General features: G+C 31.9%; 1 protein-coding gene across 1 annotated transcript; it reads left to right on the top strand.

The window, feature by feature from the left end:
- Positions 1–2,889: 2,889 nt before the first annotated feature.
- Positions 2,890–9,402, top strand: LOC144419877 (somatostatin receptor type 2-like). The gene is made up of 9 exons (XM_078110030.1): positions 2,890–2,980; positions 3,420–3,582; positions 4,522–4,684; positions 5,681–5,862; positions 6,537–6,701; positions 6,950–7,091; positions 7,642–7,845; positions 8,137–8,246; positions 8,446–9,402. Exons 1-9 carry the CDS (start codon positions 2,902–2,904, stop codon positions 8,597–8,599), a joined length of 1,362 nt encoding a protein of 453 aa, XP_077966156.1. The 5' UTR covers positions 2,890–2,901; the 3' UTR covers positions 8,600–9,402.
- The last annotated feature ends 3,655 nt before the right edge of the window (positions 9,403–13,057 follow it).

Genomic DNA, 13,057 nt, shown 5'->3' with positions numbered 1-13,057 from the left:
TATTCATTTCATGAGAAAAACAAATATTTTGAACATTAAAAATATAGTGGAACAAACATGGGAAAAAAGACGAACTTATTTGGTGGTGGATCTTAAATCATCATTTGTTTTGAAGAAACTACGATTCAACTTTTTAACGTATAAACAGGTCAGATATATTACAGAAATTGTGCATTGCGTATGATTATCAAATTTTATTTAAAATATCAATATATTGAAATCTAATTTTAACTTTAATTGTATATAATTTTTTTTTAATTGGTGGTTATACATCAAAGTTACAAAATGCATCTGCCCAAGAATGAACGTATATGAGTTCGAATTGCCATCAATTTAACAAATTTACACAGAAATCCATAAAAGGTCTGAACGTATGTATATCAAAAAAATTCCACAACAAAATACTATAGGTTTTCTACTTAAACATAACAACATTTTCTTGTTAGGTTAAAACTCTATTTTAAATTTTAAAAAATGAAAATAAACTCATGTATTTATCTTTGTAGTTCTATAGAACTAGTTGTGCGTAATAAATATTTAGAATTCTGAGATTTCGTTTACTCTCATCGGATAAATGTTTAAAACAGATAACAGTAAACGAGGTTTATTTTGTTGAACAATTTAAAAATCTTTACTTTGAATATTTTCTCAAATGGTACCGAGAACCTCAAATGAAAAATATTATTCAGCGGGTAAGCCTGCATACAACTGCAATGTTACGTATAGAGCATTTTCGCCATATCCATTCGATTGACGGTTCTTTAGGCGATTTATACCCAATAATATATCGACATATGATGCTGAATTTAACAAACCAATACATATACAATAACCATAAATCATTTCCAAAGTATTTGTGAGTTCGATGTTTTTACTGTTCCTTAGTTTTCAAATCACATCCAATGTACGCATAATTAGCCTTCTGATAAAAGAAGGACTCGCGTACACGCGTGTCGTTTCATTGTTATCTTTTCCGTGTGTGTATTTTGCGGGTTTATTCCCAGATGTGGGGTCCGATCTAGAATTAGCTGAGCTCAAGTTAGCTTTAGTAGGTCGTGTTAGGAACGACAGGGCGACTGAAGCTGCTTTGCTACTCCTCATTCGTTACCCGATAGAGGCCAAGTTTTACAGTTTGGGTTAAACTATAGCAACAGGAAGACAAAATACTTGCGAATAAGTGAAGGACAAGATTTATTCTTAGTATTACAAATCAAAACCCGGGAATTGTGCTTTACTCAGAATGAGAAAATTATGAGAAGTTAAAGTAAAGTCATTCACCGAGTATGCAATGAGACTGTATAACAAACATGCTTAGCAAAGAATGGCTGCAGCAGTATGGCATTTTATTAATGACTTTCTTGAACGTGACATCCGGACATGAACGTAGACGTATGAGCTAGAATAATTCAAAGTGAATGCGAAACATACGATATTGATTTCAGTCTTGCATATCGCCCGCATACATTAAAAATGTACATCCCTCATTAAGGACTTGTCTAATTTATTACCTATTGTCCAGCGCAGATGAGAAACTGTACATGTACTACTTTTGAAGTCAATACTTAAGGCTATATCGGATAGTTATTGCTATTTTAAAGTTTATCTATCTTGCTACGTACGATGTATATTTTCTGTCTTCAACCTCTTATAACTTAGGCAAGAATAAAATTATAATCAGTTCGAGGTTTTCAAATATTTTTAAACTGTAAGTTGAAGCTTTGAACATTCACATTTTCAACGTAAACTTCATTTGTCAGGCATGAGTAAAAAAAACTTGAATTGCTAATATATATTTAGCTTCTTAAGAATAAAAGTGGTTGATGTGAAAGTTGATATTCGGGAGTTTGCAAGGTTACAATATGATGATATATTAAATAATAATAAAAAATCTCAGATATAATAACTGTTCCGATTTCTTTTGTACAGAATGATAGCTAACAAATTATTTGTGACAAGCAAAAACAATTTCTAAAAATGTCACGCTAATAACCGAATTGCCTAAGTCATTTTTGGCGGTTTTGAGTTTATTATAAAATAGGTATTTATGTAATGCTGTGCACCTGTCTGTTAACTCAGATTTTATTTCAGGAATTCCGAAACCGCTAAAAATGGAGATTTTGTATGACATGCACATTTGTGCAATTGTTTCGTCATACTGAATTATCGTTGCTACCGTAGAAATATTGTGACGTCACAAAGGCAAAATAACCCCGCCAAAAGATTTTCAAGTTTTTGCATCTCAGATTCTAGCTTAGCGATTATAAATTTAAATTTATTCTATAGTATAGGGAGGCATGCACTTGTGATATTCACTGTCTGAGTCCAATTCACCTTGGTTAGCTTTTGTATAAGGGTACATTGCTGTTTTATTCTTTATTTTTAATCTTAGTCTAATTTCGGTGGGTTTGCAGAGCGTGTTATATTGATGAAATATATATATATTTTTAATCATAAAAAAAAACTTGCAACAGATTAGCAATTTTCAGGATTAGACATATTAAATACTGGGAATTACATTCGTTTTTGGATTGTTTGGTTTTCAGGACTGGTGCATATAGTCAAGTTGCGAAATTACGTATGTCCCCAACCCATAGACACATTTCTGCCTAAGTCACAGTGGGCCATTATGACGTCACATAACTGCGTCATACAAATTAAATTAAATCCGGCTACGATCAAAAAATTGAACCATGGCAAATTATTGACTCCCAGTGGCACAACAATATTGTTAGGAAGTTTTTTACCTTTTTCCCAAAACTGCTAAAAATGACTTACCCAATTCGGTTATTAGCGTGAAGATATTTCAATGAAATGTTTGGTTAAACAAAAGTTATGGTTCCGTGTCTTTATTATTTAGGAATAAATTTGTAACGTATATATTCTACTAACTTGCCAAATAAAATGACGGAGAAGTTGGGTGACTCCGAGCCTATTGAATTGAATATTTCTACCGGTTATGAAATTGCTACAACATATCCAGGTAACCCTTGTTATTGATTTTGTTATTTAGGTATCTGTATCTGGATTTTTGACAAAAGTGTAAATTATTAATAATATCAGTTTATTGCTTCACCTATTTGGCTAAATATTTAAAAACGTACCTTAGCCAAGCTGAACCGTTTTTAGACAATGATGAAAAATTAATGATGATATACAAGTATTAGGTGGCTAAATAACAAGTATAACACACTCTTTTACTTTTAAGATACGTTTTCGGATATGTTAAAACTCCCAATATATTATAAAAATATAAAAAAAGAGATTTTTCACTAGGTAACTATTTGTAACTAAATTTTATTTAGGGTATTTTAAGCGACATTAGCGGCATATCAATGAGTACATTAAGTATATTTCAATAATCTAATTTGCAAGTCGTGTTTTATTGTTTTTTTGCAAAATATTGTTACATTTCGATGTAGATTACAATCACACCAATGGAGACGATGGATATACACTGGATCCAGATTTTCTAGCGATAAATGCTTTCAGAATATTTGTCTGTGTTGTCGGAGTTTTGGGAAACACTATCGTGATTGCGATGATTTTGTTGCTGACTGAATTTAAAAAAGGAGTAACACATTGGTAAATGCATTTTATGTAAACGATTGACTGATGAAAATGGCTTTAATTATCTCTTTTGTTTATGTTTTGAAATGCAAATGAAACCTGACCAAATATCCGACCTATGCGTACTTGTAAACAAGTAGACTTTGCAATTTTTGTATATGTTCTTAAATATTGAATATTTTATATTCGACTCGTATTCTCACGTCTTTTACTCCGAATAGACAGACTCAGACTGCATTTACAAATGAGACATGCAAACAACAACAAAATTTATTGACTTTCGGGGTTATGTGGACTCTATTCCAGACATACATGCCCAGTTTTGTCCCAAATCTACCGCCAGTTTCCCGGGAAATCTAGAATTGTGTTCGCGATCTAGAATATATTCTCATTACCTATCACTTCCGAATTACACTGTGCGCGCAACGATTTCTGGCTCTGACCGTGTATAAACAATATGGTGCAACTGAATTTAAAAAAGGAGTTACACATTGGTAAATGCAATTTATGTAGACGCTTGGCTGATGAAAATGGCGTTGATAATCTCTTTTGTTTATGTTTTAAATTGTAGAGGAAGAATGACCCAATATCCGACCTATGCGTATTTGTAAACAAGTGAGACATCACTTTGCATTGTAATTTTGCTTTGCTATATACGTATCTTATTTAAAATTAACGCTTTTCAACACATACTCAATGTTATTCTAATAATAACTACGTCATCAACGAGTCATCAACGTCTTCATAACAATCATGTAGATTTCTTTATACTACGCTTATCCTCACGCCTCTGCATCTAACAGGGACCTGTGCAAGCATGCGCGGATTTCAAAACATATACTTCAGGAAGGACCTTTAAAATACTGGCCGATCACGCCAATTAAATCTACAACAAATTTTTTCAAAGTGATTGTGTTCGAAAAATTATATTATTAACCTATGACCCTTTCATAGGTATATTCTTCAGCTTGCCATTGCTGATTCTGCGTTTCTTTTAACTCTCCCATTCCAAGTTGTTGAAGATGTTAACAACGCATGGATATTTCCAGATGAGATGTGCAAAGCAAAAGAAGCTGTTTTAATCATAAACTATTATAGTTCAATTTCTTTCCTCACGGTAAATTATTTTTTATTTCATTTGGTTATCTTAGTAAAAAAGTAAAGTAGTGTTAGCACCGATACTATTTTGTATTGCAATTTTATACATTAAGTTGCGTGAACGGGTGCGTGAATGTGACTGGGTTATCGACAATAAAAAGCTGTTAAAATCCTTATTGCAATTGGTAAGGCTACATTTTACAAACAAAGCATGTTTGATACACAGGAAACATAAAGTAAAGTAATGCGTACTTTAAAATAATTGATTACCTCCTAGCAACCGTAGAATTTGAAACGATAGATTTTTGATTTTGAGTAATTACATGAAAATGATTAGTCGCATATTGCCCCAGTAAAACCAAATTAGTTTATGTCATATTCAAAGATTAATTTGACAGCTGAATGTAAAAATTGACACAGGACCCTACCTAAAATTATAAGTCAAATAGGTACAGCTTTGAAACCCAGATCAAAGATGGTCTCTGGGCCATAATGACCGAGGATACGAACGTCCATTTCGGAAAAAGATGATAACAAATACTTTGCTATTACACTGGCAATATATAGGAGTCGCGTTTTCACTATTACACAAACACGTGCAAACATTTCCTGAGAATTGCGTCTTCAGGTTATACGAAACCATTTCTTATGATTGATGCAATCATGTATAAAGTAAATATCGTAGGATTTCCTGGTGTAATTAATTATTAAGGCCATATTACGTATATATACCTGTATTTGTTTGTTCTATAAACTGTATCGTTGTAAGTCAAAATAATACCATAACATGACTTGATTTCAATATTGATCACAAGGCGGAAACTATATTAATTAATGTTTTTCAAATGATTAGGCAGGATAGTTTGAATTTTAGGGTTAAATCAAATTTTGGAATAAAAATGATTAGGGTTCTTGCATTATTTTTGTTTTCGTATCAAATCCGAATCTATATTGCCAATAAATTAATGCTAGTTAAAATACAATTCTAACACTTAAAATATCTCTGTGCATTTAGGTGATGGCTTTGGATCGTTACATTGCAGTGTGTCACGCATTCTCAGACCGGTTGCAAAAATTACGAACTACCAAAGCAGCTTATATTATTACGGCTATTGTATGGACAGTTGCTATATTGATATGTATACCTATCATGATGTACAGCACAAAACGAGGACGTGAACCTTTTTGTAGATGCGCGTGAGAAACTTTTAAGTTTTTTTTTTTTTGTGTATGCGAAGACAAATAATTTTTGCTAAAACACAAGCATTACCATATTTCAAAACATCTAATCGTGCACTTTAAAAGCCCTACAAACAAATAAATAATGAATTGAAACATTAACTGTTGATTGGAGATTCACAAATGAAACTTCCAATCAAATTTTTGAATCAGCTGATGGGAAACTTGCATGGAGTGACAATAAGAACTACAGATGATGTTGAGGTTTAAGAAATCTGAAAATTATCTAGTTCTCATTAAAATACCCTTAAATGTTTTCCTGAATGATTTCGGGAGCTAGATCCGTGCTTTGTATTCATTATTTTGAAAATATGTCATTACAATGTATTTTTTTTTAATTAAATTTACGAAATTTGCTTTGTTTGCTTTGTTCTGCTTCATTTTAGATGACATTATGAATAACAGAAAAACGAATCCTCATACATTTACCGGATATAAAGCTTCACAATTCCCTATTTATATATTTATTTTGATAAATATAATATGTCGATTTTTTAATGTCGTAGATTAAAGATTGGTCACTATATATTCATTTTGATGTTAAATGCCAGGAAGATCAGAGGGTCGAACTTCTACGATTACATAACAATGATCGTTTCTAGCTGCAGACCTATAACAACTATTATTTTTAGACTGCAATTCCCCGAGTATGGTCTCGATATGGAAGCTCACGATATTTGCTTGGAAGATTACCATCCCGACAATGATTCTGGATCAGGGTACGGTTACGACGAATGTATGAAAAACATGACCAACGCGGAGAAATCGCCTGCCTGTTCGCCGCCAGATGATAATGTGTACTATTATTATTTTTTCACGAATGATTGATTTTATTCTTGCTATCATCGTTTGTTGAAGTTTCTGATATGTGCCTATCATTTGAAGGTATTTCTACAAGCGTTGATCTCAAATTAATTAACAGAAATACATTATTTTTATTCACAAAGCCTTATTAATAAATTTATATATTTCGTAGAGTTGACTTATATCGCACTCAGAACTTATCTATCTTAAGTTTAGTTATCTTAAACTTATCTTTTTATAGTGAGTACTCAGGAGAAACCTTATCAGAGAGCGATGAGTCGGGTGAAACTCCTAATCCAGGGTGTCGATATAACAAATATAACCTGGGATTTATTGGATTTCTCTATTTTAATTTTATCGTGATGTTCATCGTCCCTTTCATGGTGAGTTTTAAGTTGTATCAATGCGAGTTGTACCATAACGCATCGATGCTTCCGCTTCATATTTACTAGTTATTTTGAGCGATATTTTGCATAATAAGACATTGTCATAATTATTCCAATAACCTATAACTGACCCAATATACTTGTCTTTTCAATATATGTATTTTTTGCAAATTGAGTAATAGTTTAAAAAATATGAGCAGTTGGTAAACGCATAGTAGAGACACACGCACAGCCATGCATAAAAATAAAAGTCGATTGAATAACAAACGATGCAAATTATTTCTACTTAAAACTTATTATTATCTTATATGCATTATTTCAGTTTGGGTAATTCAGTATTTTCTTGCGTTTTGATTTTTAAAATTAATTGTTGTTGGCACATTTGCAGGTCCATCCTCTTTGTCTGTTTCCTACTTCGGGTCCGTGTGTGTCCGTTGCCACTAGGATGCTTGAACGAAATTGCATTATAATGATAAATCACAATAACATAAGACATAATAAACAATATTCGATGGTTGATTATTAATTATACTTTATGATATTACAGATTATCGCAGCTTGTTACATTCTGATCATTGTTCATATACACAAAAAGCGATTTCGAGGGGACGCATTGAGTAGAAAAACAAAAAATGATAAAGACACTGATAGACTGGTTATTATGTGCGCAATACTAGTCATTGTGTTTGCAGTCTGTTGGCTTCCGTACCACTCTGTTCAAATGGCAAAAATGAAAGGAATTTCAGGAACTGTAAGTAACTGCTTGTTGAAACCATTTTTCAATAATTCTTTTAGCTGAAAACTCATAAAACTTCTCCTAAAACTAGCACTTCGCCATCAAAAAATTATACAATTGCTTGCACAGCTCCTCCGACTTTTACATATACGTCATTCAAATGACCAATAGGTCACACACACTTGGAAAATATTGAAATTGTTCACTTTTTTAATAGCTCGGTTATATTATGTACCTGCTCGTGGTTTTCATCTTAAAAACGTATTTTAAATGTGTTTTGTATATTCTCTGATTTATATTTAACAGAGTGACTTCTGTAGCAAACTCTTCCACGCAGCTTCTCTTGTGGCTTATTTAAACTCGGCAATTAATCCATACATCTATTTTATCGCTGCAAGATTTAAAACTCAATTAAGGTGAGTTGAATGCGTTTCAAACTGAGGTTTGAAATTAAACATTCATCTGATGTAGCGAAATGAAGCAGCACTTTGTTTGAAAATTATGAAAGTGATATGTATTATTTGGGCTTCACAGCTACTCAGCGATTAATTAAGTTTTGGAATAAAACAAAAACATAAAATTAAATTGAGAAAATTTACCTATATTTGTTTTCAGACTAATGAAAAACAGTAAACCTTTTTCGGTGATAATGTCGTTTTTCGCCAAAGCAACAAAGTCTGACTCAAGTAACAATAAATCACCAAGGCGCACAATTGGTAAAGATAAAAACGAAATCGAAGACCGAGTACAAGAAGATACCGGACTATAAAGACACAATGATAACATATATGTTTCAAGCAAATAAAAACTCCAGAACGTCCTATTGAAACGTCATTCACAAATGCAAATCATGAAACATTTTGTCGGCATTGAATTAAAACACAAAGAGTCTTGTAGACAAAAAAACTTGTTTCTTGCTATATTGGTTTTAATTACTTAGTTTTTCTTATAGGTTATGCTACTAGAACTCATGTATCTTCGCAGGTGTGGTAATCTGAATAATATACTGATATTTCTGTGATAAGAGTGAGCGGTATAAACTGAGAAACATTTTGGTTTGGCACAACTCAATTTTTATTCTCTTGATTTAAATGATTAAACAGTTGAAGCATAATAATTCTAAAGCTAAATTAGTTTAATTACCTTAGGAACCTTCAAATTTCACCTAGAATTTTCAGTAAAAATTACATATTCCTACAAAAATTAAATTTATAATCTAATTATTTATAGACATTATAATGCAATGTTACCACTAGCAAAATTGTAAACCAAAATACAATAAATTACCAGCTCTTGTGAGGAAATAACATATATCGAAACGAGAAATAGAAAAATTCACGTGCGTTAATTTATTCACACGTGTTCTGAAACCGATCTGTTTTGTAAATAAATAAGTTTACATTCTATCCAATTTAAATTTGTTGGTAAAGTTTTTTCAATCATGTTAAATAAGATTTTGTTACCTCTTCTTATTAATTGACATTGGTACACTCGTTGATTGCTTTACTTTATGGCATTATTCAATCATGGTATTTGTAAATATAAACATAATAAAATTATGAAATTGCATGAGGCAGTGTGTAATATATGTAAGATCAGATAGGTGGATAAGATTCTAATAAAGTGTACTATTTAAAGTAAATAAAACATTAATTTGAGAATTAGTCTTTATACTACTTGCAACCCCCCGGGTATTTAATTATCATGTTTCTATAACTTTCAATATAAAACTTCATGCCTCCTATCATGGTGTGATTAATTAGAAAGGCAATGCTTTTTACCTGGCAGTGACGGTTTGTATAGTTGTATTTGATAAACATACTTGTTCAGAGTAAAAACGATTTAACGTCAAATAAATATCGATGAGAATACGTTGCGAATGTAAGATATAATTTATCATTTGCTCTATTAATATATAATCTTTTCAAAATAAATTGAAATGAAAACTAAATTGCGATAATTACTTTACTTTGTTCTACTCAACTTTACTTTCACTCATATATACAAAAAAGTGTTGTTTATCCCTTATCTGTACATTCATTTTATCAGAAAAACAAATATTCTGAACATTAAAAATATAGTGGAACAAACATGGGAAAAAAGGCAAACTTATTTGGTGGTGGATCCTAAATCATCATTTGTTTTGAGGAAACTACGATTTAACTTTTTAACGTATAAACAGGTCAGATATATTTGAGCAATTGTGCATTGCATATGATTATCAAATTTAGATTAAAATATCAATATATTGAAACACCATTTTAAATTTAATTGTATATAATTTTTTTTTTAATTGTTGGGTATACATCAAAGCTACAAAATGCATCTGCCCAAGAATGAACGTATATGAGTTCGAATTGCCATCAATTTAACAAAATTACACAGAAATCCAGAAAGAAAACAAAATACTATAGATTTTCTACTAAAACACAACAACATTTCTTGTTAGGTTAAAACTCTATATTAAATTAAAAAAATGAAAATAAACTCATGTATTTATCTTTGTAGTTCTATAGAACTAGTTGTGCGTAAGAAATATTTAGAACATCCTGAGATTTCGTTCACTCTCATCGGATAAATATTTAAAATAGATAACAGCAAACGAAGTTTATCTTTTTGAACTATTTCAAAATTATTATTGCAGACAACTGCAATGTTACGTATAGAGCATTTTCGGCATATCCATTGCAAACGACGGTTCTTTAGACGATTTATACCCAATAATATATCGACATATGATGCTTAATTTAACCAATTAATACATATACAATAACCATAAATCATTTCCAAAGTATTTGAGAGTTCGATGTTTTTACTGTTCCTTAGTTTTCAAATCACATCCAATGTACGCATAATTAGCCTTCTGAAAAAAGAAGGTCTCGCGTACACGCGTGTCGTTTTCATTGTTATCTTTTCCGTGTGTGTATTTTGCGGTTTTATCCCCAGATGTGGGGTCCGATTTAGAATTAGCTGAGCCTAAGTTAGCTTTAGTAGTTCGTGTTAGGAACGACAGGGCGACTGAAGCTGCTTTGCTACTCCTCATTCGTTACCCGATAGAGGCCAAGTTTCACAGTTTGGTTAAACTATAGCAACACGAAGACAAAATACTTGCGACAAGATTTATTCTTATTATTACAAATCAAAACCCGGGAATTGTGCTTTTCTCAGAATGAGAAAATTGTGAGGAGTTAAAGTAAGGTCATTCACCGAGTATGCAATGAGCCTGTATAACAAACAGGCTTAGCAAAGAATGGCTGCAGCAAAATGACATTTTAATAATGACTTTCTTGAACGTGACATCCGGATATGAACGTAGACGTATGAGCTAGAATAATTCAAAGTGAATGCGAAATATACGGTATTGATTTCAGTATTGCATATCGCCCGCATACATTAAAAATGTACATTCCTCATTACGAATTTGTCTAATTTATTACCTATTGTCCAGCGCAGATGAAAAACTGTACATGTACTACTTTTGAAGTCAATACTTGAGGCTATTTCGGATAGTCATTGCTATTTTTAAAGTTTATCTATCTAAGAATAGTATTATTATCAGTTCGAGATGTTCAAAGATTTTTAAACTGTAAGTTGACGCTTTGAACTTTAAGATTTTAACTTAATTTGTCAGGAACGAGGAAAAAACTTAAATTGCCAATACAGTATTTCTCCGTGTATAATTTGCACTTCTGGTTCCAGATCTCATCTTCAAAATTAGGGGGTGCGTATTATACATTGGTATAGAAAATTTTCAAAAAACCTGATCGATATTTTACATGCAATTGCAAAATACACATGTTTTCTTTCCGTCTTATTTCTATTAATTTTATGTAACAAAGTCCGTAATAACTAGATCATGCTTGTTGCAGTAGAATCACACCCACAGAATGGACTATCTTGTCTAAGAAAAGACAACGCATCTATTTCGATAACCAGTGTATATAAGTGATAAGAAAGTCACTTCAAATCGATAGTCTGATTGTTGTTGTCGTCCAGTCTGGCGTCCCTCATTTCTGTTTTGCCGTATCGGCAGAATTGAATGTTCCTAAATCATTTTTTCTCACTCTGAATTTCGGCTTGTTTCATTTCTCTCGTTTTGACCGATCGGCAAACCTAACGCTCACAAATCTTTTTTTCCCAACCATTTTCAAAATGCTCTAAGATAGGTAACAGCACGATAATTTAAAGCCGGGTAACAGCCTGTCAGTGTCATAAACACTTGAAACATATTATTAAATCACAGTGAAACTTGCTAGGCTGGCATCCCGAAAATACCAAATGCGGTCGACGCAAGTGACCGAAGTGAGTGACTGAATTCGATCGTGCGTATTATGCATGGACCTTGGTATTTTCATACAATCCACATCCTAAAAGAGCCCTGCGTATTATACACGGAGAAATACGGTATATTTAGCTTCTTAAAGAATAAAAGTGGTTTATGTGAAAGTTGATATTCGGGAGTTTACGAGTCTACAATATAATGAAATACTAAATATTAATAATAAATTCTCTGATATGATAACTGTTTTGATTTCTTTTGTACAGAATTATAGCTAACAAACTATTTGTAACAGGCAAAAATAATTTCTAAAAATGAACTCCACAAGTTTGCAATTAGAAATTCAAAAATAAGGAAAGTTCTGTTGAAATATATGAAATTGTCTATTAGCATATCGTCACGCTAATAACCGAATTGCCTAAGTCATTTTTGGCGATTTTAAGTTTTTTATAAAATAGGTATTTATGTAATGCTGCGAACCTGTCTGTTAACTCAGATTTTATTTTAGGAATTCCCAAACCCATAAAAATGGAGATTTAGTATGACATGCACATTTGTGCGATTGTTTCGTCATAATGAATTATCATTGTTACCGCAGAACTATTGTCATAAAGGCAAAATAACCTCGGCGAAGTATTTTCGAGTTTGTGCATCTCGGATTCTAGCTTAGCGCGTATTAGTTTAAATTTTTACTACAGTATGAAAGACGTGCACTTGTGATATTCACTGGCCGGGTCCAATTTACCTTGGTTGGCTTTTATATCTGGTGCATTGCTGTTTTGTTCTTTATATATAATCTTAGTCTTATTTCGGTGGGTGTGCAGAACGTGTTATATTGATGAAATATATATTTTTAAACATAAAAAATAATGTAATTGAAACTGATTAGCTATTTTGGGGATTAGACATTGTAGATACTGAGAATTACATTCGATTTTGGATTGTTTA

This window comes from Styela clava, chromosome 2, assembly GCF_964204865.1.
Source record: "Styela clava chromosome 2, kaStyClav1.hap1.2, whole genome shotgun sequence".
Classification (NCBI taxonomy): domain Eukaryota; kingdom Metazoa; phylum Chordata; class Ascidiacea; order Stolidobranchia; family Styelidae; genus Styela; species Styela clava.
Note: the sequence above shows the minus strand (reverse complement) of the source record. Positions and strands in the feature narration are given on the sequence as shown.

Bases quoted from the DNA above. Each gene is read 5' to 3' on its own strand.
- LOC144419877 (XM_078110030.1), top strand. From the start codon at position 2,902: ATGACGGAGAAGTTGGGTGACTCCGAGCCTATTGAATTGAATATTTCT. The intron at 2,981-3,419 runs GTAACCCTTGTT...ATTTCGATGTAG, and splicing joins AATTGCTACAACATATCCAG to ATTACAATCACACCAATGGA. The intron at 5,863-6,536 runs GTGAGAAACTTT...TATTATTTTTAG, and splicing joins GAACCTTTTTGTAGATGCGC to ACTGCAATTCCCCGAGTATG.